The sequence below is a fragment of the Falco cherrug genome, chromosome 9 (assembly GCF_023634085.1).
Source record: "Falco cherrug isolate bFalChe1 chromosome 9, bFalChe1.pri, whole genome shotgun sequence".
NCBI lineage: Eukaryota > Metazoa > Chordata > Aves > Falconiformes > Falconidae > Falco > Falco cherrug.
In genome coordinates, this window is record NC_073705.1 from 17,296,692 (window position 1) to 17,321,534 (window position 24,843).

A 24,843-nucleotide genomic window follows, 5' to 3' on the forward strand; every position below is an offset into this window, starting at 1 on the left:
GGGCGCGGCGCTCCGCGGTAACCGCCGCAACAGCGGCCCCACTCTTCCCCCCTCACCTCACCCACTCACCCACAGCTCCGTGCCCCAGCTCATGGCTCCGGCGCTGAGGGGCGGGAGAAGGGCGCTCGGCAGGTCTGTCTGCCCCCTGGCCGGGCTTCCTTCCCTTCGGTTCCCCACGCACGGCAGGCCGGGCCCCGGCGGGGTGAAGCGGACACGGAGAGGAGCGGGACGCAAACGGACACTGCTCACCACCGCTCGCGCCTCATCGCGCCGCAAAATGGCCCGAAGGGGGGGCGGTTGACAGCTCCGGCGCACTGCGCAGGCGCGGCCCGCGGCGCGAGGCACGGCAGCGCGCAGGCGCAGTCAGGCGGCGCGGCAGCCCCGCGGCAGCCCCGCAGCAGCGCCAGGACGGGCGGGCCCGCCGGGATCGCTGTCCGGCCCGGCCCGCCGGGATCGCTGTCCGGCCCGGCCTCGCGTCACCTCGCCCTCGCCCCCAGCGACGTGGGGCTTTGCGGAAGCAATTCCCGTTTTGAACATTTGCGCGGGGGCAACCGCCCTAGAGGAGGAAGCCTACGCCCTGAAAACTGCAAGGGCTCACTTCTTCAAAGTCGGCTGCCCAAACACATCTATACACCGCTACCACCCAAAAAAAAACCCCCAAAAACCCAGCTCCGGGAATACTGAGTCCACCACCTATCACCTCAACGAGCGAACAGAAAAATAACCCAATTTATCTGCTTTTGCACAAACGCGGGTTATTGTAGCAGTTATGCAGGCCTTGTAGAAAATGGCCTATTTCCTTGGCAGGGCAGTAAGATTTATTTTGTGCGGGTCTTCCTCTGTAACAGCATTTATTTGAGCTATGTGGCTTAATCTGATTTTACATACAGCCTGTTTTCTGGCTACAATAGATGTAAAAAGAGCTTTAGACTGATCTATTTATTGCTGCACCTCTTCAAAAAAGATTTACTTGGGGGTGGGAGAAGTGCATTTATTCATCTGAGGAAAGATGTATCTGTTTATAGAGGGTCGGGACCCTTTTGATGCAAGACAAAAATTGACCAGCTGCTACAACAAATGTTATTTCCTTTAGATTAATGCACTTCTTTCACTGGTGCTTGGCTGTTACCCTACATAAGAAAGGACAAGAAAAGAAGAACTTAGTAAGCAACTCCAACATTTAGAACAACAATGAAGGCAAGTGTTACGTTAATAACACAATTGCATTTATTTTTATCCTAGGTCAATTTATTCGAACATAAGCCTACAACGCCATCCTCACACACCTGCCTTTGAAGAGAGACAGAGAACAGAACTTTTGTTGCTCATTAAAAGTTACTACTTTTAAGGACTGACTTCATAACAACCAAGAGACACATTGTTCAACTCATTTTACGGAGTACTTCTTCCTGCTACTGCCAACATATTTAAATACCTGAGCCTGCCATGCTGCCTAAAGCACAACCACAATCTTCATAGGGCCTCCCAGAGAAAAGGCACAAAAGCCTGCTGTCCTTGGACCCATATCTGTCCAGAACACATTGGAAAACCTGACAACACAGTTGCATCATGACTTTTGGAGAGCTTACTCCATAAACACTTGAATAAAAAGAATGCACAGAGACCAAACAGAAAGCAGCACTAGCATCATCTGAGGTAAGTTTGCTGTGGAATTTGCTTTTGCACAAAGGGCTGGGAGGGGAACAAGGCAAACCTGTTACACCAGCACTGGCAGGGAAATCTGTCCGCATTGAAAGACAGAAATGCTTCACCAGTTCCAGAAGATAAAGGCAAGAAACGCAAGTTTTGTATTATGGTGGTACATTAGAATAAACCATGCAAAAAGCTATGAAAAGTTATTAAAATTTGTGGGGAAGAGGTTCAAGACAAACACTAAATAAAATTAATTCCAGATATTTCTAGGATGGGACTTTCTCCAATCTTTGACCATCTTTAGCCTGAAACTCTCCAAGACAGAGACTGTCACTTACATTATTACTTTCATTTGTACAGTACCCAAAACAGCAGGGCCTGCAGCTTGGTTGGTCCCTAATTACTAATGTGATTAACAGCAGTGGGAGCATTAAGAGCTGTTTATGCTCGAGTAGATGCTGGAAGGCTCAGTAGGTCCCAGCCTCAAAAGAACAATCCAAAATTACATTTAGAAGTTATATGATCTAGCACTTCTTTACTTAATTTGCACAATCCAAATCTGAGCAACACAGAAGCTGGTAGGAGTTCTTCCTCAGCCACACTGACAACAGGACAATGCAGATCTGTTATCTAGATATCGGCCTATTCCCATAAATTCTCTGTGTTTACCTCGCTTGTTGTTATGATTCAGAACGCTCCCAGAGAAAGGTCCTAAACACAAGTGGAAGAAATTCCCTTTTTAGAAGGCCAGGTACTTTGTTCAAGAAAGCCCAATGCCAGTTGAAAACAGCCAGGTCAGCTGCTAAACGATTCAGACAGTATTTAAAAAAGAGAAACTAAATTCCTAAACTACAATTCAATCTAAGCCCTTTTCTCTGCGTTTGTTTACTCATGTCAAGTAAGAAAAATCACAATTTTTAGAACACATAGAAGCATTCGGAGCTTCCAAGATACAACAGGAAGAGGATCTACTCTCCTGCGCCCCTCACCCCCCAGTTATCACCCTTGCAGCTGCTTCCCTTTTAGTTTTATAATTCTACTCAGATCATCCATGTCCATGATAAGCAGCGTGGATGTTGCTTGTAACCTCTCACAGGCTGAGACTGAAACAGCACCAGAAAAGGAAGAGGACACACCTTTCCCTAAGGCCATCACAGCTGTTTCCTTTCTGCTGTTCCAACGCTTAGACAGATCATTCCCACACACACTATTGGACTTCAGTTCTCTTCAAATGCACCATCAGGGCCCAGAGGGGCCTAATTAAGACCTGATAAACCTTAACAGCCCTGGCCAGTCTCATCTGTGGCCTCTACCCACACCCCCTTCCCATGGACGAGAGCCCCGCTTAGGCTTTGGCCTAAGGGCTCTGTCTGTGGGCAACGTTGTAGGGGTTACTGATCTCCAGCTTGGCCACAGCTATAGATCCTGCAAATATGGAGCCTGGCTCGTATCTGCCCTTATCTCAGACCTGCCTCATCCTTGTGGACCTGTCCAGACATTGTTAGACTGTGGCTGACCTTAGTTACCACCACCTGAACTGCATATTTGCTTCTGCAAGTAGTTAAGAACTTCAGCCTTGACCCTCTCACATTGCTACAAGTTTGCCTGATGACCTGAACTCTCACCACAGCTGCCATCCCTCAGCCTACTCCACTCACCTTGCTTGAGGATTGTGGGACTGGACCCTGAATGGTGAGGCTTCTGCCCCGTTGTCTCTGTTATGATGCTTATCTCCCAATTCCATGTCCCTCAGAGAACAGCCAGCCCTTGCTGCTCCACAATGAGCCAATACCTTTGCTCATGGACTATGTTAACAGATGGACACTCAATCTGGTTTTGCTCTGTACTGAGGTGTACCTGCAGGCTGTTCCTATGCCAACATTTTTCTGACACTGCAGATACCTTCCATGCAATGTCAATAGCTGCCCATGATGCACTATTAAAAAAAATATATAAATCTGTGAAGGGTTCTAATTAGGTGCTTGAGGACAACCAAGAGGTAAAGGAAAAAGATAACCAGGCTAAGTGTGTTTAACCACAGCTAAGGATAAGTGTATGTGCTAGGAACAGCACAGTCAGAGCAAGATGAATCTCGTCTGGAAACTACAATGAAATATGTCAATGTAATGATGAGGGCTGCTGTTGTAGCATATTCATTACAGACAGCAGCCAGTTTGCATATTGATGGAGATGTAAATTTAAGTACAGACCTCTTTAAATGTACAAATTCTTACAAAAAGGCAGAGCCAAAGAAAGGAAACGTGTTATAAATTCTGGTTTTGAGATTATTTAGTCTAGGTAATTGAGGAACTTACAGTTACTACAATTAATAGTTCGAGAGTTACATGAAAAAAAAGGTATCTTCAGGCAGTTTCTGGTCTGTGGCATAAAAAAAACCCTGATTGCTATGAGGAAGCACCTTCAGACTGAGAGAGGCTTTTCAGACGAACCAGTCCCCAGAATTACAAGGGAAAGCTTCCTGCTATTTGACCACTGAAGGAGTCAAAGTGTGCCTGATAACATAGTAGGGGAGCAAGACACGAAAGCCCGTGCTGCAGCTGTGGTTGCAAGCAGCTATTTCTCAGGAGTCAAAAGTCTCTATGTTTCCCAGGTGGTCTGTGCACGGGAATTAAAATAATTACAACATTAAAAAAAAATTAATTCCAAGAAAATATCTGGACCAGTTATCTTTTCAGAATAAATGGGCTGCTGTTTGCAGTTCCATAGGCATTCACGCCCCGTGGCGCCCTGCGTGGCCCAGTGCTGACAGGACATCTAGCGGCACGCACCCGTTACTGCCTAGAGAAAGAATCCTGCTAGGAAAACACAGATCCATTTTTGGTTTTGCTTCCAGATATTTTCTGGTACCAGTCTAGGGTTTCTCTGGCTGATGACGAGATTTCTGTGTTTATTTTATTACCCAAGTGTATAAAAGAGAAATGAAATTGTAAAAAGAAATATACAGTAACATCTGAATCACGTCTTTACAAAGATGGAACATTCTACATAATTTTGCTAATGTAAAGGTCAAGACTACTGATTTTTCTCTGCCTTTTCACCCTCACTTGCACTTTACTCACGTGGTCCAATGCAGTCGTTTATCTGGTTCTAGATGAAGAAACTTGCACAGCTGTTACTCCATACACTGAAAGGAAAAATCAGAATGTTTGAGCTCCAGGAGCTGACAGCATAGAATTCTCTACTGAAAAATTACATTTATTTACATTGATGGCTTCCCATTGCATAGTGGTTGGGTGTGTTTGGGGTTTTTTTTATTTGTTTGGTTAGTTTTTTCTAAGCAACGTGTTACCCTAAAAGCCATTTTAATTGCTGCTGTTCATGTTCAGCTTGCTTCTTGTGTTATTCAGTTTGAGCAACAGTGAAGCCATGGAAGCCAGGCCCAATCTGCTTTCATTTTGAAGTGGGACTACAGTGACAAGTTTCAAGTAGTTCAATAGCTGCGAAACTATTCCCATAGGAAAGCAGAAAGCCCTTTGTTTTGTTACTTTTTGTGCCCGTGTGAGTGATACTTAAAATTAATACTTCAAATGCAGCTTTAAACAGAAAGGCGGTTTTCCAGTTGTTTGGACTACCTGATGCTCAGACACTTGCTCTCACCATAGCTCCCAGGAAGAAGCTGAAACTGACCGGCCGATCCACGGCTGAGCTGGAAGCAACAACCCACCTCCCCATGAACCGTGCTGCCTGGCTGAGAGCTGGGGCAGGAAGGGCTCAGGCCTTCGCCCGGGGGCAGTGCCGCCCCGTGTCGCCTCGCCCTAACCCAGGGCCTCGCTAAGCACCACCACAAGCGCTGGGCTGGGCAGGCTCTAGGGCTCCCGCGGGCCAGCGCTCCGCTGTGGGAGCAGCGAGGGCCGCCGGCCGAAGGCGAGCCCGCCACTAGGCCCCAGCCGCTGTCCCGGCGCTCACTGAGGGGGCCGGCGGGGCGGCCCGGTGGGGCCCGGAAGGCCCCCGGAGGGAGGGAAAAGGGCCGCGAAGCCTCCACACGCCGGCAACAGGGGGCGAGCGTCGGGGGCAGAGGCGAGGGGCTGCCCCGCCCCCGCGCGCCTACGTGCTCCCGCCCCTTGACCCCGGAAGTGGCGCGGGAAGAGGATGCGGATGCTGGAATAAACATGGCGGCCCGCGGCGCTACGGTTGCTCTGTTGCGGGTGGCGGTAGTGCTGGCGCTGCTCTGGGCGGGCCCGGCCGGCGCTCGCGTCCATCATCTCACTCTCAAAGTAAGGCCTTCGCCGCCCCCGGTACCTGCTGGCTCGGTCCTCGGCCGCATGGGGCGCCGTCCGGGTCGCTTGAGGAGAGCGGCGGGGCTGGCCTGGCCCTGCCCGTCTCCCGCGGGTCGGGGCTCTCCTCCCTACGTCTCCAGCTTTGTCCCGCTGCTTCGCCCTTCTCCTCTTTGCTTCTCATTAGACTCTCCCCCTGCGCCTTAGCCTCCCTGGGCCTCTCAGTGTTTTGCGTTACCCGTTGTTTTCCCTTCCCTCCTTTGCATCCTGTTAGCCCCCATGCCTGCTTTTTCTGGTCGTCTGTTTCTTAGCCGTGGGGAAAGCGTGTGAAGGGGCTTCAGAACTGTAGTGGTTTAAACGTGCAAATGCTTCGCGTCCTGTTAAAAGCAAGGCAGAAAGCTCTTTGTGGTAAGAGAGGGTTGAATGTGAGCTGGGGGAGATTGCTGAAGGGTGTTTGGGGTTGCTTTTGCTTTTAATCGGTGCTTTGCAGTAATCTTCCTGTCTCAATCACTATCATTCGACTCTGAAAGATTGTGGGGCTGTCCTATTGGCCTTCCAGATGTAGTTTCTTTGCGCTAATCAAGTGATCACTAGAGGCAGAAGAAGGTATTGATGCTGACAGCTCTCTATTTAGGTTTGATGGATTCCTTGTGCTTTGAAAGAGTGTTCTGTCGTCCTGTGCCTATACTTGACAAAAACTAGTTATTTAGCGTTGTTGATGGGAAGTGGTGCAGATCGTATTGAAGATCTGTGGCTTTGCAGTGCTGCTGTCTGTTGTGCTTTAAGTGAAAAGCTGCGCAGATGTTATGTGATAGAGGAACTGTGTGCTTGGGATGATGCTTTTTAAGGGCTTGTATATAGTTCTTGAAGCCCTCTGCAGTTTTCAGAATGAGTTTGTGAATTTTGTTCCTGCTGTCAACAACATGCAATACTTGGCCAATAGATATGTTGGAAGAAGTTAATAAAGTGGTAGATGACTGGGACCAGCATTACTGCATTCTTGTAGCAGTTTAGGGAGAGTGCCAAAACTTGGCAGGAGCTCCCCTTTAGCCTTTGGGATACAGTGGATGTTCATGACTTGTTTGTAGGGAGTTCTGCAGACTACATAGCTGTCTAACTATGTGCAACCATGCGAATGTTGTTCAGTAAACTTGTCTGTGAAGCAATAAATTAGGAGGATTTTCCTGGTTATGTTATTGTTTTGAGAAATTTCTGACCAACAGTTGAGTGCTGTAAGAATTTATCCTAGGGTGATAATTTTCCTTTATGTAAGAAACTTTCAAACAGGCCTCCAGCAAATGTTCTCAGCAGCAAACATTATAGCTCTTAGTTCCTATTAGCAAGTCTCTTAACTACCTGGCTCAATTACTAAATTATGTTTGCTGATCTTCACATTCGAAGTGGGGTATGGTTTTAGTTTTGTAGGTACCAAAGTGCTACCAAGAACTGTGGCAAGTAAAAGTGCATTAATGTGTCTTTGTCTGCCTCCTGTATACACATGAGCTTTACTGTTAGAGCATAGTCATTCCTTTTCTACTTCATTGGTTGCTACAGTGTTTGTGTAAACATCAGGCTCCAACAACCGTACCCTTTCACAGTGAAATCTCCCGTCTCATGTTCTTGCCATTGGCTCCCTGCTTGTAAGTGTGTTTTGACACTGTGCTAGGCGAAAGACCACGGCTTTGTGTGAGTTTGATACTGGATTTCCTCAAACGAGCTGTTACTGCTTAACTTAGTATAGCCTCATTCTTGTATCTTTGTAATTAGTGTGCTAAGGTGAAGCTTTTTTTGTTACCAGAAAAGCAAACCACAGTCTGAGTGGTTTCCTGTTCTGAAAATAACTTTTTATCTTTATAAAAGCATGCAAAATGATAGGTTTTTTTCTGAGTTAGAAAAATGATTTGTTTGAATCTTGCTGTTAGTCTCCTTTGACAAGGTTAGTCTATCTTCCTTAGTAGCAGTTGTTACCAGCTTCATCAGTTTAACGAGGTATGTTTAAAAACAAAAACCAAAAAAACAACACACTTGCAAAAATTAGTTATAGAAGACTGATGGAAACAGTTTTCAGAAGGTTCCAAAAGTAGCTGGTAGTTGGAGGTTTCTCTTGACCAAAAATAAGTTTTTTCATGTCTTAACAGTTGAACGCTATAATATTGAAGCCTTGTTTTGCATAATGCAATGGCAAACTGTCTCAGAGAATGAGAAAGTCAGTCTAAATGAGGACTTCGTCAGCCACACAGTTGCTAGCAAGTAGCCGAATGTACTGGTTTCAAGAGAAACTATTCAACTGGCAACACTGTGTAGTACCTGTGGTGTTAGTCTTTGATTAAAGTGAGTTATCTTTCTAATTAACTGTTTTCCAAAAGGGGAAGCAAGATCTCTCCTATCTTATGATACTGTCAAGATTGCAGTTTCATGTTACATTATTATTTAGAAGATGTTATTTTTCAGTGGTTGTTTGTAAAGACTTGTGGCATTTTAATATTGGTAGGTCTGAGGTTTCAATTGCTGAAGTTGTAAATACTTTTCACAATAATTAATTTCATCTTACACAAATTATAAGTCTTGCTAGTAGTCTTAAAGAATAACATTCATTCCATGTAAAAGTATGCACTCGCTGTTGAAACTTTCACTTCACTTAGAGTGTGATCCCAAGTATATTTTGGGTAAAATATTAAAAGAATATTTTTCTGCCTGTTCTGGGCCCCAGGATCTTGGAAACCACTTTCTTGTAATCTTATTCAAATGTTGCAGGACAAACTTTTATCCTGAAGGAATGGAAGAAGTGGAAAAGATTTTTATGGAAGTAGACTGAGAACTTATTGTGTTGGTTTGACTGTTACCCTGTTGGTGATGAGTTTCAGGGGCAGGCTTAATAGTTACATGCATCCTATGAAAATTAAAATAATGTGTATGCTAACAACTCAGATGCTTAAGTATTCATTTGTATGCGTTTGCACCTGTGTGGTAAACTTACAAGTGAATGTTTTTGAAGTCAGCATTTGAGTGATTATAAGTAAAAGCTGGATTCTTCCAACCTGTTAAACTTCTTGTGAGAGCTGAGGCAATTATTAGTAGTTCAGTATCTTTAAGCTGTCAATGTGTGGAGCAGTAGATGCTCTTGGAGAGTGTGGTTTTGCTTTGTGGCAACTGGTGACTGTGTGTGTGATCATGTAAAGCTGAGGGATTTGTGAACTAAATCTGTAAGCTAAACACTCAAAGCTGAAATAAAACCAGGGAGGCAAGTGTGTATGTTATATAGTAATTATCTTTTGTTGGTGGGTATCATACTAGTAAACTGGCAGAATAAATTAATTTTAATTGGAACTGAATAGCTTTTGCAAGTACTCTGAATTAAGCAGCTTGTCTGGTCATGTTCGCAAGATGCAAAACACCTTGTGGCTGGATGACACAGTATCTCCCCTTCATATTCCTCTCTACCTAATCACCCAGACAAATGCTTATCTGTCCAGGTGTGGTTAAATATGTATGATATGCTATGTAAAAAGCTAATATTAATCTTCCATTCTGACTGGGAAATTATATTGAAAGCAGTGTTAAAGCAGCAGACAGGCTCTTGTTTCAAGCACATTAAGTGACCTGGAACCCAAAGACAGCACAGCTGTAATACTCTAAACAAAGCATCTGCTGTGAGCTGTGTGTCACTAGCATTTTTTTCTTCTGACTATTACGGGAACCATCTGACTATTGGCCAGGTTAACTTGATTCTATTAGGGTGATCTTATTACAGCTAGATTACAGGTTAGTTGTGTCAGAATTGGTGTCCTGCTATTACAGTGAGTGATGCATCAGGAAAGTTTTATGCAGAGATGTCAAAATTAATACTGTGGGTAAAGAAAGAGAGAGAACTTACTGTACTTCTACAACTCTTACCTCAGTCTTCCAGCACTCTATCCAAAACTGTTTGTTTGCCTTTAGGAGCTGACTTCTCTGCTTATTCTGTTGATCTTCCTAGAAGAAACAATGTTCTTATTTTTAGTGACAACTTGTGAAGGTGCTTTGAATCACATTTTACACTTGCTTTTTAATTTTTGTTGCTATGTTTCTGCTTTTCTTCCAATTCATGAGCCAGTAGGTTTGAGGGTCCAGCTTCATACCTTATTTATTGATTTATGAGTGCAAAGTAACAGAGATGTGACCTTTCCTCATCTGATGTGGCAGCTGTATGTAATGTATATTACTTTTCATTTGAGGTTCTTCATGATGCACTTTTTTAGAGAAAAAAAAGTTCACCTGAACCTTTATCAGCTGAGCAAGGCATGGTAGCAAGCAATGCTACCATCTCCTTACCAGACTAAGATGAAGTAAATTGTTTTGCAACTAAGACTCGGAGCAGAGGAGGGGATAATGATTTTCCTGTTAGACAAAGGAATCCAAGTAATTCTGTTTGAACGCACACATCCAGTTTTTGGTATTTATCCTCCTTATAAGACACAAGGCCTTGCTGAAAATCTTTTGGAGGAATGGGACTACCTAAAATTTCTCAGCTACACCATGCACATAGTTTTCCAGTGTGTTAGGTGTTAGACTGTCCAAACATTCACCCTGCCTAACATTGAAGATCTGATAACTATTGTCTAATGCTAGGTACTGTCATCTTGATTTGTCTATGGTTTCTTCTTTTTTTTGGTAGCAATATTTTGTTTAATCAGCGATGCCAGATATTGAATTTCTTCCAGATGTTTTTCTTGCATATTTCTCAGTAGCATAGCAGATATTTAGCAATGACATTTGTCTAAAGTTCTTGCTGTTCATGTTATTGAAAGAGTTGGTCAATTCCAGTGAAATAATTGGTTATATCTGAAGGTATCCTAAAGAAATATATCCCTGGTATGATTAGATAGATGTTTTGCGTGACTACTTAAGTGATGATCTCTTGTTACCTCGCTTCGTCTTTGACTCCTGATGCAGATGACAGTGTATGTGACTTGTAAACTTTCTTTCCTTTTCTTGCAGGATGATGTGAGGCAGAAAGTGCACCTGAATACCTTTGGCTTCTTCAAGGATGGTTTCATGAAAGTCAATGTTAGCAACCTTTCATTGAAGCCACCTGTGGGCTTTGATGACAAGAGTAGCTTATCAGTAAGTTACTTTGAGTCCAATGACTGTATTAAGGTTCCTTTGCAACTGCCCTTGCACTGGGTGCCTTGTTTGGTGTGTCAGATCCTAACTGGTGGTGCTATTGGCTTTGTTCCCCATCATGAGCTGTTTATGAGGATATGTACGTTGTGATATTTATCCTTGAGCACTATACATTCTGCTTTGAGGATAAACTAACTTCCTGGATCCTCTGATGAATTCGATGCACACATCTATAACCTATATTGAACATAGGTTTCTTGAGCAGTCCTGTGATGTGAGATTTTCACATTGTTGTCCTGTTGTGTTGTAGTGCATCTTGTAATAATTATATCAGTAGGTTTCCAGAACAGTGACTGTCTTATTTTTAGAGGACTCTCTACATAACAAACATAAGGAATATGTAAGGAATATGTATTTTCTCTGTCTCTCTCTATATATAACGTGTTATATAGCATATTAGTGATTTTAATAGACTGAAATACTAGGGTAGAAGACTCCCTGTTATTTTGTGTAGTTCAACCTCCTTGTTAGTAGAAGTATTAAATGTTTTCTTCAAGCAAAAACATCTGGAAAAATACTGAAATAAGTTAGAAGATTCAGGGACAGAAGGTACTCTGGATTAGTTCGGGTTTGAATTAGTATATATTCTATTCTTGGTGGTTGTGGATGAGCCAGCAAGTTTATTATATTTGAATAACTTGTTCTGTCTCATTGGGCAACAAAAAAAATACCTGGATTCTGCCTTAAACATAGGTTAGTTTATTTGAAGAGCAGTATCTGACTCTTTCAGTGGTAGTTTAGCTTCTGATACTAGGGGAACCTGAGCTGTTTTAATGTGACAGATGCTTTTCCTTTGTCTCATAGGTGGGTTTCAGCTTGGATCGAACAAGGAATGATGGGTTCTCCACTTACCTGGTAAGAGTAAGAGATGTGAGCTCGCTTTTTCTAAGCTGGGGGCATCTCATAGCCTACCTTCCTCCAGGAATGGCTGGAAGCAGTTAAAAAAAAAAAAACAAAACACAGGGATGGGGGAGAGCCTTGAGATATGGGCAGATCATTAAGGATAATTCAATTTTATGACTTGCTGGACTGAGAATGGTAACCTCTACCTGAGAGGGAACATGACCTATTTCTTAGCAGCAGGGCACTTCAAAGATGTTTTGCTTATATTACCAGGATGAAGAAGTGGATTACTGTGTCTTGAAAAAGAAACCACAGCAAGATGTCTCTGTTATAATCTTACTTCTGGACTTCAAAACTGAAGTGTGAGTAAATTGTGTACGCTACAATTTAAAGTTATTTCTCTAGTTGAAGTTAATGTAACACTGATGAAATTTCTTGAAGGGCTTGGAAAAGCTGCTGTGCATGTATTATTTTTTAATGGGTTACATAAGAGTTGAGGGGAGGTGAAAGAAAAAAATCTGCAGTATAAAGCATTCTAAGAATAATTGCTGTATGTCAGAGGGATAAGGGGACACAGGGCAAAAGAATCATACCTTAATTGGGCTGAAGGCATGAACTTGAAGTCCTGGGTCACTTCTGTAGCTTTTGCACTGAATATGCTGTTTTATTGTTTATCTTGAAGATGCTTCATAAAATAGGTAATTCAAGGCTGTAGTATTCTTCTTTTATTATTGTTTGCAAGAACAACTGTAACTGTGTGGAAACATAATTTCTAATGAGACTCCGGTTACCAAAACTGATTTTCTTCAGTTGCCCTTCTCTTTCATGTAAATGTATAGCCTGACTTCTCCTGCAGTGATCAGTTCAATGCCAGGCTGCTGTGAGTCATGATCTGGTGCTCGCTGGTTCTCTGTGGTAAAAAAGCCAAGTCAAGACAAGTTGATTTTCCTTTATTTGATATATGTAGGCTATGACAGATAGCCTCTTTATGAATATTAATTCACTTTTTGTATAACAATTTCTTGTTTAGTGTGAAGGTACAGTTCTCTGCAGAAGCTGTTTCTTTGCTACCTAAAATTTCATTCACGTCTGAGGAAAATGTTACTGCCTTAAATGCCAAGCCACTAAAACCTTCTGAACAGAGCAGTGATTCTGGTAAAAATCCTGCAAAGACCAACCAAAATACAAACAGTAAAGGTAAGCCTGCTAAACCTGACCTATATGTGCTCTCACTGCTAGTTCCTCATTGATACACATCCAGCAGTGTTGTGATCACATTCTGGGGCCCCCTTGGGCTAGAACTTGATGCACAGTCTTGTGTAAACCTGTCCATAGAGCTACCTTTTTGGCTGGAGTCTCTCCTGCTCAGTGATTTGTGTTAACCAGTTCCATTGATCCAGCAGAGACCTAACATGACTGTTGGAGACCTACAGTACCTGTGGGGAGGGGTTGGAGGTACCTGGTTGTCTTCTGTCTAGCAAAAAGAAGGCTAAGGGGCAATTTGGTAGACACCAACAGCTAGCTGAAGGAAAGCTAGAAGGACAATGATGGCAAGCTATTCTAGTAGTAGCATGCGATGCAGCCTGTGGCTGTTGCCCCTTATTCAATCTTGGGTAGCTCAGATTGGATATTGGGAGGGGAAATAAGACTTTCCTAAATAGGTATCCCAGCATTGTGGTAGATCACTTAGGGAAGTTGTAGAACCTCCACTCTTTGAAGTTTTAAACGCTTGACTGAACAAAACCAGGGCCACTGTGATATGCTGTTGATACTAGGCATGCTTTGAGTCAGAAGCTGGATTAAATACCTCCGCAGGTCCTTTCCAGCCAATGTTTGTATGAGTTTGTAGGTATGTATATAAAGAGTTGAAATCTAGCCTGTCACTTAGAAGCTATGGGGATGGAGAAGTAACTATACTAGTAACCTTTCTTGGATGCACAAATCCTTGTCTGGCTTCTAGACTAGCAGACAAAACAATTTTATAATCTCAGCTCTGATGGGATTAGTGCTAAACAGTTCATGTTAACCCTTCCTGGAAGAGTTTATACTTCAGCAGTCTGATCTGAAGTAGTCTGAGTCTGCCTTGGCCTGTCATGTTGACAAGCTTTGATGTCAGTGGAAAATTTTGCACATCTGCTCTAACAAATTAAGAGCTGAAGCTGGATGACACAGAAGGTAATTGATCTGACAGCTCTGGGTTTGCTTTTGCTTGCATTAAAAGGTGTAGCATGCACACTGGCAGCGCACTGGGGTGTGAGAGCCAAAAGCAAAGCTGAAGGCTTGAACTTTTGCTTCTTGGTAGAATGGGATGACCATATGTTTGAAAAGCTTTTTGTAGAAGTGGAGTGAAACTGTGAACTTGGCATGCTGCTCTGTTGAAGTCTTCTGTCAATTTAAGTGTCAGAAGAGATACTGACTTGGCAGGTTGCCTATGCTTTTGGGGTTTTTTTGTTTTGTTTTTGTTTGTTAGAGTTTTTACTGGGGCCTTGCTTAGTAGAGAGCTGAGAACTTTTCCCTTCCCCAGGGCTAATTAGGACTTCCTTATGTTTGTCAGGCCATGTATTAATGGCCAGATTAAGATTAGTCAGGGAGATAAACAGTACTCGGTCATAACATTAAAAGTCATAGCTGTAGCCTGCATCTGGTGGAGGTCATCCGCCTCCTGCGTGGCTGTAATTGGAGGGGTTGGAAAGAATTCTTGGGTAGACATTTGTAGAAGGTGTAATAAAGAAGCCTATCATGGCATCTGAGGATGCATTCCGGATGAATGCCAGCAGTGGGAAGAGTCCTGGGTGAGTAAGGAGAGAGTGGGAAAGAATCTCTGTTAATGGTTATCTAGGAAACTGCCATGCAGATGAGTATAGGAAGATTTGAGTAATGTATTGGCAATGTGTAAAAGGGTGGTAGTCTATGGGGATATCTAGATGCAAACACTCTAAATGTACCATTAATACTTTTATCTCTAGATAAGAAGTCCAAACGAAGTACAACCTCGTCCCAGGTAAGAAACTATCTGCTGTTCTCTGTCAGAAAGAACCTGGGGGAATATTCCAGCATAAGCATAGCTAGAAAGCGAAGAGTGTTACATTCTATCGCTCTCAGCCTCCACTGTAGATCCATAGAATGCAGTTTTGATTGTCTGGATGGTGTAGCCAAATGTGGTAGTCACCTGCTTAAAAAAAAAACAAACCCAAACAACTAAAAGACTCTTTTCCTTTTCACAGAGCATAGTAGAACAAGAACATCCAGTTCACAATGACAGAGGAACTTTTTCCTTTCAGGTAAGGTGTCTGTCAGTGCCCAGTCTCAGTGCATGCCAACAGTTCCTTCACCGTGCTACTTTGTGAAAAGTAAAAGTCTGGTATAGATGCCTCTCAGGAAGTTTTTAAAGTGGACTCTCATTAAGAATAAGTGCTGTAAATCTCTTTGTTTGTAAGTTGTGGGAACTGTTTTAAACAGTATTTGGTATGATGCAGTTCTGCTCAATATGCTGAAGCTTACAGGCTAAGATATTTTAAGTTTACTGTGATGCAACTAGTGCATATAGATTCCTAACAATAAACACCTGTGACCTGATGACTCGCTGAAGTTGAAGATGCTTTGTATGAAACCAGATTAGCACTTTGTTTCAGCACACTGGTTCACTTGTGATTGTTGATTACTATAAACAAATGCATTTTAAATTCTGTTATGTGACACATCTCATTTTCATAGCTATGACAATTTGTATGGTTGGGGGAGGAACATGATAGCTGCTTATGCTTTAGGGCAAGTATGATCAAAATTCTAGGCTTCACCATGTTAAATACACAACACTTGCTGTATTTTCTCTATGGTGAACTAAATTGTACACAATACCTAAAGGTCTTGGGATTACCAGAGTGTGTAATCATAAATAGGTGCAATGATTTTGCATCTGGAATTCTGTTGAAACTTGCAGATATACTGGTATCTTCAGAACAGTATGCTTGATGAAAGGAAACAATTGACCCTAAATGACTGACTTTTTTATGCTTCAGTAGAGATGGCTTCTTACCAGGGCAACCCTCTTGTGAATTAGAAGAATGTTGACCTTCCTTTTCCTTACTTTCAGTTTTTTTTTAACATCAGCTCCGATAACCAAGAAGGTCTTTACAGCCTGTATTTCCATAAATGTGTTGGCAAGGATGGGTCGACTAATGATAAGCAGCTATTTAGTCTTGATGTGAGTATAGCTTCTAAAGTACAATTAACTCATTCACTTAGACTGAAATAATACAGCTTTCAATTCTGGCATTGTATACCAAATGCACAGTGTACATGAGTGTATACATGGGGTGGGAAGTGATTGAGTTGTACATTTAATTTCTGTAGTGGCCTTTCTGAAGGAAGCAACTACACTAAGAATTAAAATGCTAGTTGTGCAGAAATGCCTGGAAGTCTGAAGAGTGCATGTGGGCTGGGTTCAGTCTACACAGTTGTGATTAGATGCTGTAATGAGATGGGCACTAAAACAGCTGTTCATGTTTTGCTGCGCTCAAAACCCACTTTTTCTTTTACACAGTGGCAGATGTTAAGGTTGTTGCTGCATTCTAAATTGTTGGTATTTGTGAATTCAGTGGTTTTGCTTTTTCTGGCCTAATTAAAGATGCATTTTTTACAGTGTTAGGTGCACATCTTAAAAGAGGCAAGACATTTGCTACAACATATTGCCTTTAACATCCAAGGGTTTGCTCCTGTGTTCTTTTGAGCCGGACTGTGTTATCAGCTCAGTCTTCCCCTTTTCTCTTTCCTGTGCTCATGCTGACATGGTGAACTATTCTGTAGTGAATCCTCTCATTGACAGAGATAACTTCAGCCAGATAAGCCCCCTGAACTGCTTTGTACATAATTGTGCTGATGCTACTGCAAGGGAACATGTTGGTGATAAAACTTAGCAACACTAACTTAACTCAGACTAGACTACTTTAAATCTGCTTCTTGTGTTGTATGTTCCAGAAGACCAAGTTTTTGAATTGCTGTTTGTTGCTTTGCCCCACTGAAGAAATTGGAAGGAGAAGAAAACCAAGATTACTAACCTGCTTGGTTGTATTGAGAGATGCAGGACAGTTTCAGTACTGCAAGCTAGTCTTGATGCATTATTTTAATTAAGTTCTAGCACATAGAACAAAGCTGTTTAGGGGCATAAATAGGATGTTAAATAAAACATCTGTTTTATCAGTCACGTAATAGGCTTGCAGCAGAGTGCTTCCTTTCTCTTGACAGGTGAAGAAATCCACTGTAGTAAACCTAAGAGTGAGGTTTTCAGCTATGTATGACACTCTCCATGTCTAAAATTGGGACTGTGCTAAAAAAACTTGCTTGTGTACACAAGGGCTAGATACTGTTTCTGAATCAAAGGTGTGCAAACTCTGGAGTTTGATATAGAGAACAAATATTCTTTGGGAAAATTACTTTGCCTTTCTGAACTACCTTGCATAACTGAAGCACTGGAAGGAACCTCTGTTCTTTTCTGTTTTTCAGGGAAATTATTGTTGTGGATGTAATCTTGCAAAATGTTTTGAGATTCTTGAGGATGAAGAGTTGCTTTTATTTTTACTTTAAGAGTCTAATAACAGTTGCCACCTCAGAAAAGCTGATTTTTAAATGAGCAAATTTAATTGTGAACTGTAATTGTTAACTCAGTGCTTTAACGATGTTTTTTCACCTGTACATATAACACAACTTTAATGTTCAGATAGAAATTACGGAAAAGAATCCTGAAAGCTACCTCTCAGCGGGTGAGATCCCACTGCCAAAACTTTACATTTCCATGGCTATCTTCTTTTTCCTGTCTGGGACTGTGTGGATCCACATACTTCGTAAACGTAGGTAAGTGGACTAGTCTGGTGTTAGTGAGAAGTGTGGGCCCACCTTGTTTGATTTTTATTTTTTTATTCTTCCTCTTACTTATGCCCAATTCACAGTCAGATTTAGTCACTTAAAACTCCAAATCTGTCTCAATATTGTATGCCTAATAATACAGTTTATAGTTGACAACAACTACTTCTGTCAGTATAATTCGTCCAGACCACTGTTCTAAAGTTGTCTTATGTTAAGAAATTCTTTGTGTGCTGTATATATGAAAACTTATTGTGGCAAGAAATAAACAGGGAATTCCTGTAGCTGATGACAAAAGGAGAACACCATTTGAAAACAAATAACAAGAAAAACTGGATGTAATCTTTTTTTTCATACGGAGAATGGCAGCTTATGGCAGTGGAGAGCCATAAACATCTTGAGTATAGTCAAAATGGTAGGAATTCATAATTGAAAACCATGCTTCTGAATAATTAAAGCATAGCAACAGAAGCCAGGATTCCATTTTGGCTTTTCCTCTTAGTCTGAAGTTCATTTGGTGATCAGATTATTTGGTAGTCTGGAGATCACTTGGTGGTGTGGTGTAGTGATTGCGGCGCCAGAGGGCAAAGTGATACATGTTTGAATTATGTTTAGCAAACTTTCTAACAGTTATGATCTAGATATGCAAGAAGTTCCTATGAAATACTATTTTAAATTAACCTAAGTATTAAAAATCAGAGTTGTAGAACATACAGTTGAAACGTTGTTCAGGGTGTTGCAAAAGCGTCGGCTGCAACATTAAAGGCAATCCTTTTATGGTAATAGTCAGCTCACCCTGGGAGTTACTGTTTGATATTTATAGGTTTCAAAGAAATACACTTAAGAACTGCAATTTTTACTCCTGGCTTGTAATTCATGCTCTTCCTCTTTTTTTTTTTTTTTTTCTTTCTTTCTTCCCAGAAATGATGTCTTTAAGATTCACTGGCTAATGGCAGCCCTCCCTTTCACAAAATCTCTGTCCTTAGTCTTCCATGCGGTATGTATGATGTCTCTGCCTTAAATTGTTCAGCTAGGAGCTAGGAGCATGGAATCCAGGGCATGCTCTTAGAGAAATCTTCTTTGGATGGGGGGGAATGTGAGGAAGGGAGAAGTGTCTTTCATAGTTAAGCATTGGAACTGAACTGCAGCTGTTCAGAGGAAGCGATTTAGTTTTCATCAGCAAATTCTGACAAATACAATTGAGATCATGGCCTAAAGTAGTGAAGCAGCAAGCACATATGAGGGTTGAATGAGTTCCATGAATTCTAGTATTTTGACCGTCTGAGGCTGGCCTGAAAGCTTGAGCTATGGTGCTGCTTCGGCCACATGACTTGCAATTAATGTTGATAAATGGAAACCTTGATGAATGCTTGTAAAATTCAAGGGCACTTCTGTAGATGAAGTATTACAGTCTGCTGTAACATACCTAATGTTACAAGATTTAACAGTTTCAATACATAAAGTCTCTGTTAGGTGGTATTGACTTTGCCTTTCCGCAGAGAAGATCTTAAAGGTAATGGCAAGTGTTTAATCCTTCACTGTCTGTGTCAGCTGTGACCTGCACCTTCACGTTCGTGATAGGATAACTGCCACAAACATTTTTGGAGTCTAATGAACTGAGTCAGGTTTCCAGTGAAACTAGAAAGTCTGTAGTTACATAGTGCAACTGAACTTGAACAATGAATGAATAAATAGGTTACAAATGCAGTTGTTCAACTATAGTTTAGGTGTGGGAGCTGTGTGGGAAGGGTGTAGATGATGTGAGATATGTCCACTAACACTTAGGAAATACAGCAAATGGAAATGACCTCATTGTTGCTAAACAAAACTAGCATATGTTGGGAGGAAGTAATCTCTAAGATGTTACAGAGCTGAGTTTGTAAATGCCAGTTGGAAAATGAAACTTGAAGTGGCTGTTGAGCAGACTTGTTTTAAAGACAAGGGTGGGGTGCGGATGAGCAGGTTGTAAAGTAACGTATTTTCTGCTTCCAGATTGACTATCACTACATTTCTTCTCAGGGATTTCCTATTGAAGGCTGGGCTGTTGTTTATTACATCACTCACCTGTAAGTATGTTAGAAGATTGATGTGATGGATTCAAACATTGGAATTGAATTCCCTGTGGGGCTGCCCCCCTCCTGAGCAAACTAGAAAATTGCTGATTCTTTGGTACTATGGTCTGAATGACGAGACAGCAATCAGCCCTGTGTGAAGGGGAAGGCTCTACTTAGAGGGCAGCTGCAGAGAATTGGCATTTGTGTGGTGGAGGAGTAAAAGGATAAATGCTTTGCTTTTCTTTGTTCATATTAGTATTCAAGTATCTAATTTGCTCTTGCTGTGAGTGGTAAGAGGGTACAGCTGCCAGTGTTGTCTCCTGTTCATGATAGTGAATAGATGACTCTCCCAGGAAAAGATTGTATATTGACAATTGTGAATGAAGTGCAATATTGTTATGTGATACACAGTTGTAAGCAAGTACATCTGCTTCACTGTTGTAGGATAAGCACTTGCCAAAATTATGAATAGCAAGGCATTTGTTTGGATTTGTGGCTTTACTGACTGTAGGAGGGAACCTGGACAGAAGAGAAAATGTGATAAGTGTCTCACTACAGTATTTGTTTCTCTTTCAGACTGAAGGGTGCTCTGCTGTTTATCACTATTGCTCTTATTGGCACAGGCTGGGCTTTCATTAAGCACATCCTGTCGGATAAAGACAAAAAAATTTTTATGATTGTCATCCCACTTCAGGTGAGGACTAAGCTCTGTCAATACTTAACATCTTGTGGGGGAGCTGCTTGTGCAAACTGTAAAAGGCTGTGAATACTTCCCAAAACACCACGTAGATACTGCTTGTATAAGCCTGTTGGTTAGAATGTAAGTTGAGCTGCAATTTCCTGGGCCAGAAGTTACTTCTATGATTTTTCCCCACTTTTCTCCCTGTATTGAGTATGAGATAATGGTGGTCAGATAGTGTCAGAAAATGAACAACTAGCTGTAAGTTAGGTATATTCCCACTGGGGCAAAATTTGGGCTGCCAAACAGTACTGAACTACGGAGCTGAGAAATTAAATGAAACTTGTCACTTCTGAAATGCTTACTGAAGAAGCTTAAGAAAAAAAAAAGTGGGGAAAAAGAATACTTGTAAGCCTGTTTGGGTCTGGGGGAAGCTTGCCGAGTGTGTTCAAAGTGATCAGTGCTTGTCTCCAACTCCAGGAACTGAAGAACATAGGAGGGCAGCACTTCTGTTTGTTGTTGTAGATAGAACAGTTTTTCTACCTTTCCAGATGGAATCCCTTACTCAGCTGCAAAACCAGAAATATATAGTTAGTGTTTGAGGCTCTTACAGAGCTCAGGTATGGAGTACAAAATGTGGTCAATGACCAGTTTGAATTATTGGTTTAATTTAGAATAAAGTATTTAAACTGTTTGCTCTGTGTGTGTATGTGGAGTCCTGTTACTGTATTTTAATGAATAGATTTTGCTCTTTTTATCTCTACTGATACAGTAGATTCAGCATAGTATATAACAGAGGACTACTTTCCAAATGTCAGCAGAAATAAGTTCCAATCAATCTTACTTCTGTAAATCCTGTGAAGATACTACTGAACATGTAACTTTCTTGACGTAGAGCTGTGGAAGAATTACTGGTGTTACTGAATGGGCTCTTCCTGCAGCTGTGGAACAGCTTTTGCTGAATTAGCATCCTAAATCTAGTATTACCTTGGAAAGCTTCTGAAACCATTAAGCATGTTTCATCCTGTAGGTACTGGCAAATGTGGCATACATTATCATAGAGTCAACAGAAGAGGGGACAACTGAATATGGACTGTGGAAAGAAATACTCTTCCTGGTGGACTTGCTATGTTGTGGAGCCATCCTGTTCCCAGTGGTATGGTGAGTCACTGTGTGTGTGGTGTGGTTTCTGAGCCCTGACGCCTTGAGCTTTTTCTGAATTAATAGGTATTGACTGTTAGAGCTAAAGGTACTGCCATAGCAAAAAAAGTCAGTACTTTGGAGTCAAGCATTCTATTAACTTTTTTAAACTGTAACAGTTTTAATGCTTCAATCTTGTGGTGTGGAAGGTGCTTTATCCCTACTTTAACATTTCCAAAGCAAGTGGGGTGGGTGGTGATTTAACTGTGGTCAGCGTGGTGCAGACTACAGATGCTTTTGAAGCTTAGAATTTTGCAGAAGCATTGACTCTTACATTGAGAAACAGGATTTTTCTTTACTGTCTGAGGTTGGAACCTCAACCTGAGGTTGCAAAGTTCTAAAATGATAGCACTAAGATCAGTGCTGCCTTCCAACAGAGTAGCAGCATTTTTGCTTGACTGTTTAGAAGAAATAATCCCAGGGGAGCATTTCCCTGTCCTTCCTTCCACTCTTCTTGGCAAGGAATAATGTTGGTTATATAAAACTTAACCAAAATGCTGATAATTCAGATAAATACAGATAAATACTATTGTTGCTTTTTGCCGGTTAGTCAGAACATTTATCTTGTAAATTTATTTCAGTCTTAATTGGATAAACAGCTGGATTTAAAGGAGGATATGAAGGAGCTTCTGGCTCCTTGATTAGCACAGAGAATATTCTTATTTTTTCTCTAGTATCTCCAGTATTTTTTTCGGAAAGAGTGGATATAAATGTTTAGTAAACGTGTCATCACTCTAGAGTGTAACTCTTGAGTGTTTCAGAGCTGTTTCATAACACATACATAGGTGTGTGTAAAGACACACATTCACATTGCTCAGTAGATGGGAGTAAGCTTCAGCTTGACATGTGAGGGTGGGTTTCTGCTGTCCTTACATTCCCAGTTGTCCTCTGCACAAGGGCAAAACCCTACGCAGTCTTGGTGACCTTCTGCCAAGGCTGGGAAATGTCTTCCAAGAAATTTGCACTGCCTGCTTGTCCCTTCCCCTGTTCCAGTGAAAATGCAGCAGTTCTTCTGAAGTTGAAAGCATTTGGGTGTGGTAAATAAATCTGCAGGATTATTAACTGAAATTGTAGAAACTGATTTCCTGTGATAAATGTGACTTCTACAGTCGTAGTTCTTACTACCTAATGCTAGAATCGGTATGTCCTACCTAGTGATATGCTGGTACAAAACTTGCTTTCCATAAAGGAACTGTATCTGAAGAACAAATACATGTGGGTGAGCTGTTCTGTAACTGTTCGTAGTGTGTAACCAGTGTTCCTGCATTGTCATGGTACCAACATATACTGGCAGTGAAGCCCAAGGCATAAAATGCTGCCTCTTTTTCATCTGGATGGTATCACTGCAGCTGGTGGGATGACTCAAGTGAGCAAGGTGACTAAGACTTGGCCCTTGAATTTACATTCCCACAGTGTAGCTTCTGTTACCTAAGTTGCCTATGTAGACATGTAAGCTAAGCTGTAATCAACTATTTAAACAAAAAGAGCTTAAAAGAGCAGTAAGATGCCAAATGCTTGACAGTACTGTGAATAGTAATTCAGCTTAATTGTACAAGTGGAAAGCATTATGCTAGAAAATGCCCTGGTTTCTCACTGTGCTCCCTTCCTCCCTCCCACAAAGCTTTCTGTAGGCTTTGACAACAGGCTTTCTTAACCACAAGGAAATACAGATACTAACAGATAACTAACTGCCTGAGCTGGGGGTGAAGTATAGGCAGTGCCAAGCACACTAAGCACAGTTAATTGCAAGCATACCCCAGTCATAAAGAGCTAACAAAACGTGTCAGTGTTCTGGAGGGCTACAGTAAAAAGGAAGTGTAAAACTTACAGCTAATATGCTCATTTAACTTTTTTTTTTTTCTAGGTCAATAAGGCATTTACAGGAGGCTTCAGCAACAGATGGGAAAGGCAAGAAATCCGTAATTTTTTTTTCCTGGTTTATGCTATATGCCATAAAATAATGCCAGAAATTTCAAACACATGATGCTGATTTAAAATATGTAAACTAAAACTATACTAGGTTAGTGTCACACTGCTGCTTTTCCTCAGGGGGCTCATGGGAGTAACTTGTGGAAAATTACCTTTTCCATGTATTGCTTTGACTATCAGAATTCGTACATGGAACTCATTCTCTGGTGCTTGCACAGCTCTTGGTGCATGAGCTAAATGTGATATTGAGAGGAAATAATCTTGACAGATGGGCTGCCTTTTCTAAGACTCAGGTGTTCAGAAGCAGAACTAGAAGTGAATTCCGGAATTGCTGACTGTTAGCCAAAATACACTCCCTTATTTCAATTTCTGCAGAAATCTGTTTCTGCCAGAATAGAGGGAAACAAGCCTCGTTATGAAACAAAACATAAATTGGCATTCAATGTAACACAGTTCTTGACTTGTCCGTGTTTGTACAGCAGCTTAAAGGACTGCTTGTGTAAAGTGAAGTTACGTGTACTGTAGCAGTGAAAATGAGATGATGGATGGAAAGCCAACCCAAATAATGGCTTCTGTAGTGTGTGTTTTTCCTGCCTTATCTGCTCACTTCTGAATTAGTTCCTCAGTTGGCTGCAGATGCAAGCCACAGAGCATAGCACTGGCTTCGTTGGAAGCAGGCAGCCATTTCAACGTTCTCTCACTTGGTGGCTTACCCTTCTTGAAGATTTATTTCTAGAAGGTCCTTTGTTGGCAACATCCTTTCAACCCAGTCTTATCCTTTAACTCATCTCCTCTTTCTGGAGATAGCCTCCTAGGTCTGGATGCTTCATCCAGTCATTTCCTTCGTTTCCACTAAGACTTTGACATTTCAGCGCAGATTGCCTCTGTAGTCTAGTAGGTGCACTATAACACTGGATACTGAACTTGGCCCTGTGCAGGCCACAGATTAGGTCTTTCCTTGCCATCTGTTAAATTGAAACAATACTTAAGGTGAGCCCAGCTGGTTTTTTTGAGATTCCAAGCTGTTTAAAAAAAAAAAAACAAACACCCCACCCAAACCCACCACCATACACAGAAAACCCCCAAACCTAAAGGGGGGGGAAATATTAATTTCTAATAGAAACCAATGCAAAAGAGGTTAGCGTTGATAAAGAACGTTAATGTTGTTGGTAGCTTTCTCATCAGTGTGTTCACATGGGTTCAGACACATTCGCTGATGAATTCGCTT

At 41.7% G+C, this 24,843-nt stretch overlaps 2 protein-coding genes across 5 annotated transcripts in view; one reads left to right on the forward strand and one right to left on the reverse strand.

Annotated features, from left to right (window-relative positions):
- Positions 1–5,588, reverse strand: part of FNBP1 (formin binding protein 1) — a 111,107-nt gene extending 105,519 nt beyond the window's left edge. The window contains exons 1-2 of one of the 3 annotated variants that reach the window (XM_055720998.1): positions 5,272–5,588; positions 4,734–4,798 (exon numbers count right to left, since the gene is read on the reverse strand). Coding sequence is in view for 2 of the 3 variants with exons in the window: in XM_055720994.1 (XP_055576969.1) it covers positions 70–93 (24 nt within the window). In the remaining variant the exon portion in view is untranslated. Of the gene's footprint in view, positions 1–69; positions 379–4,733; positions 4,799–5,271 lie in introns of those variants that run through there. The other 2 variants (XM_055720994.1, XM_027802399.2) reach the window with 2 other exon arrangements.
- A 145-nt stretch (positions 5,589–5,733) lies between these two features.
- Positions 5,734–24,843, forward strand: part of GPR107 (G protein-coupled receptor 107) — a 36,732-nt gene continuing 17,622 nt past the window's right edge. Inside the window, exons 1-14 of one of the 2 annotated variants that reach the window (XM_055721017.1) lie at positions 5,734–5,888; positions 10,866–10,991; positions 11,856–11,906; positions 12,168–12,256; positions 12,925–13,091; positions 14,861–14,895; positions 15,119–15,175; positions 15,988–16,098; positions 17,611–17,744; positions 18,675–18,750; positions 19,746–19,819; positions 20,384–20,501; positions 21,517–21,647; positions 23,551–23,594. In XM_055721017.1, the coding sequence (XP_055576992.1) occupies positions 5,784–5,888; positions 10,866–10,991; positions 11,856–11,906; positions 12,168–12,256; positions 12,925–13,091; positions 14,861–14,895; positions 15,119–15,175; positions 15,988–16,098; positions 17,611–17,744; positions 18,675–18,750; positions 19,746–19,819; positions 20,384–20,501; positions 21,517–21,647; positions 23,551–23,594 (1,318 nt within the window). In that variant the 5' untranslated portion in view covers positions 5,734–5,783. The remainder of the gene's footprint in view (positions 5,889–10,865; positions 10,992–11,855; positions 11,907–12,167; positions 12,257–12,924; positions 13,092–14,860; positions 14,896–15,118; positions 15,176–15,987; positions 16,099–17,610; positions 17,745–18,674; positions 18,751–19,745; positions 19,820–20,383; positions 20,502–21,516; positions 21,648–23,550; positions 23,595–24,843) is intronic. The other variant, XM_055721018.1, reaches the window with a different exon arrangement.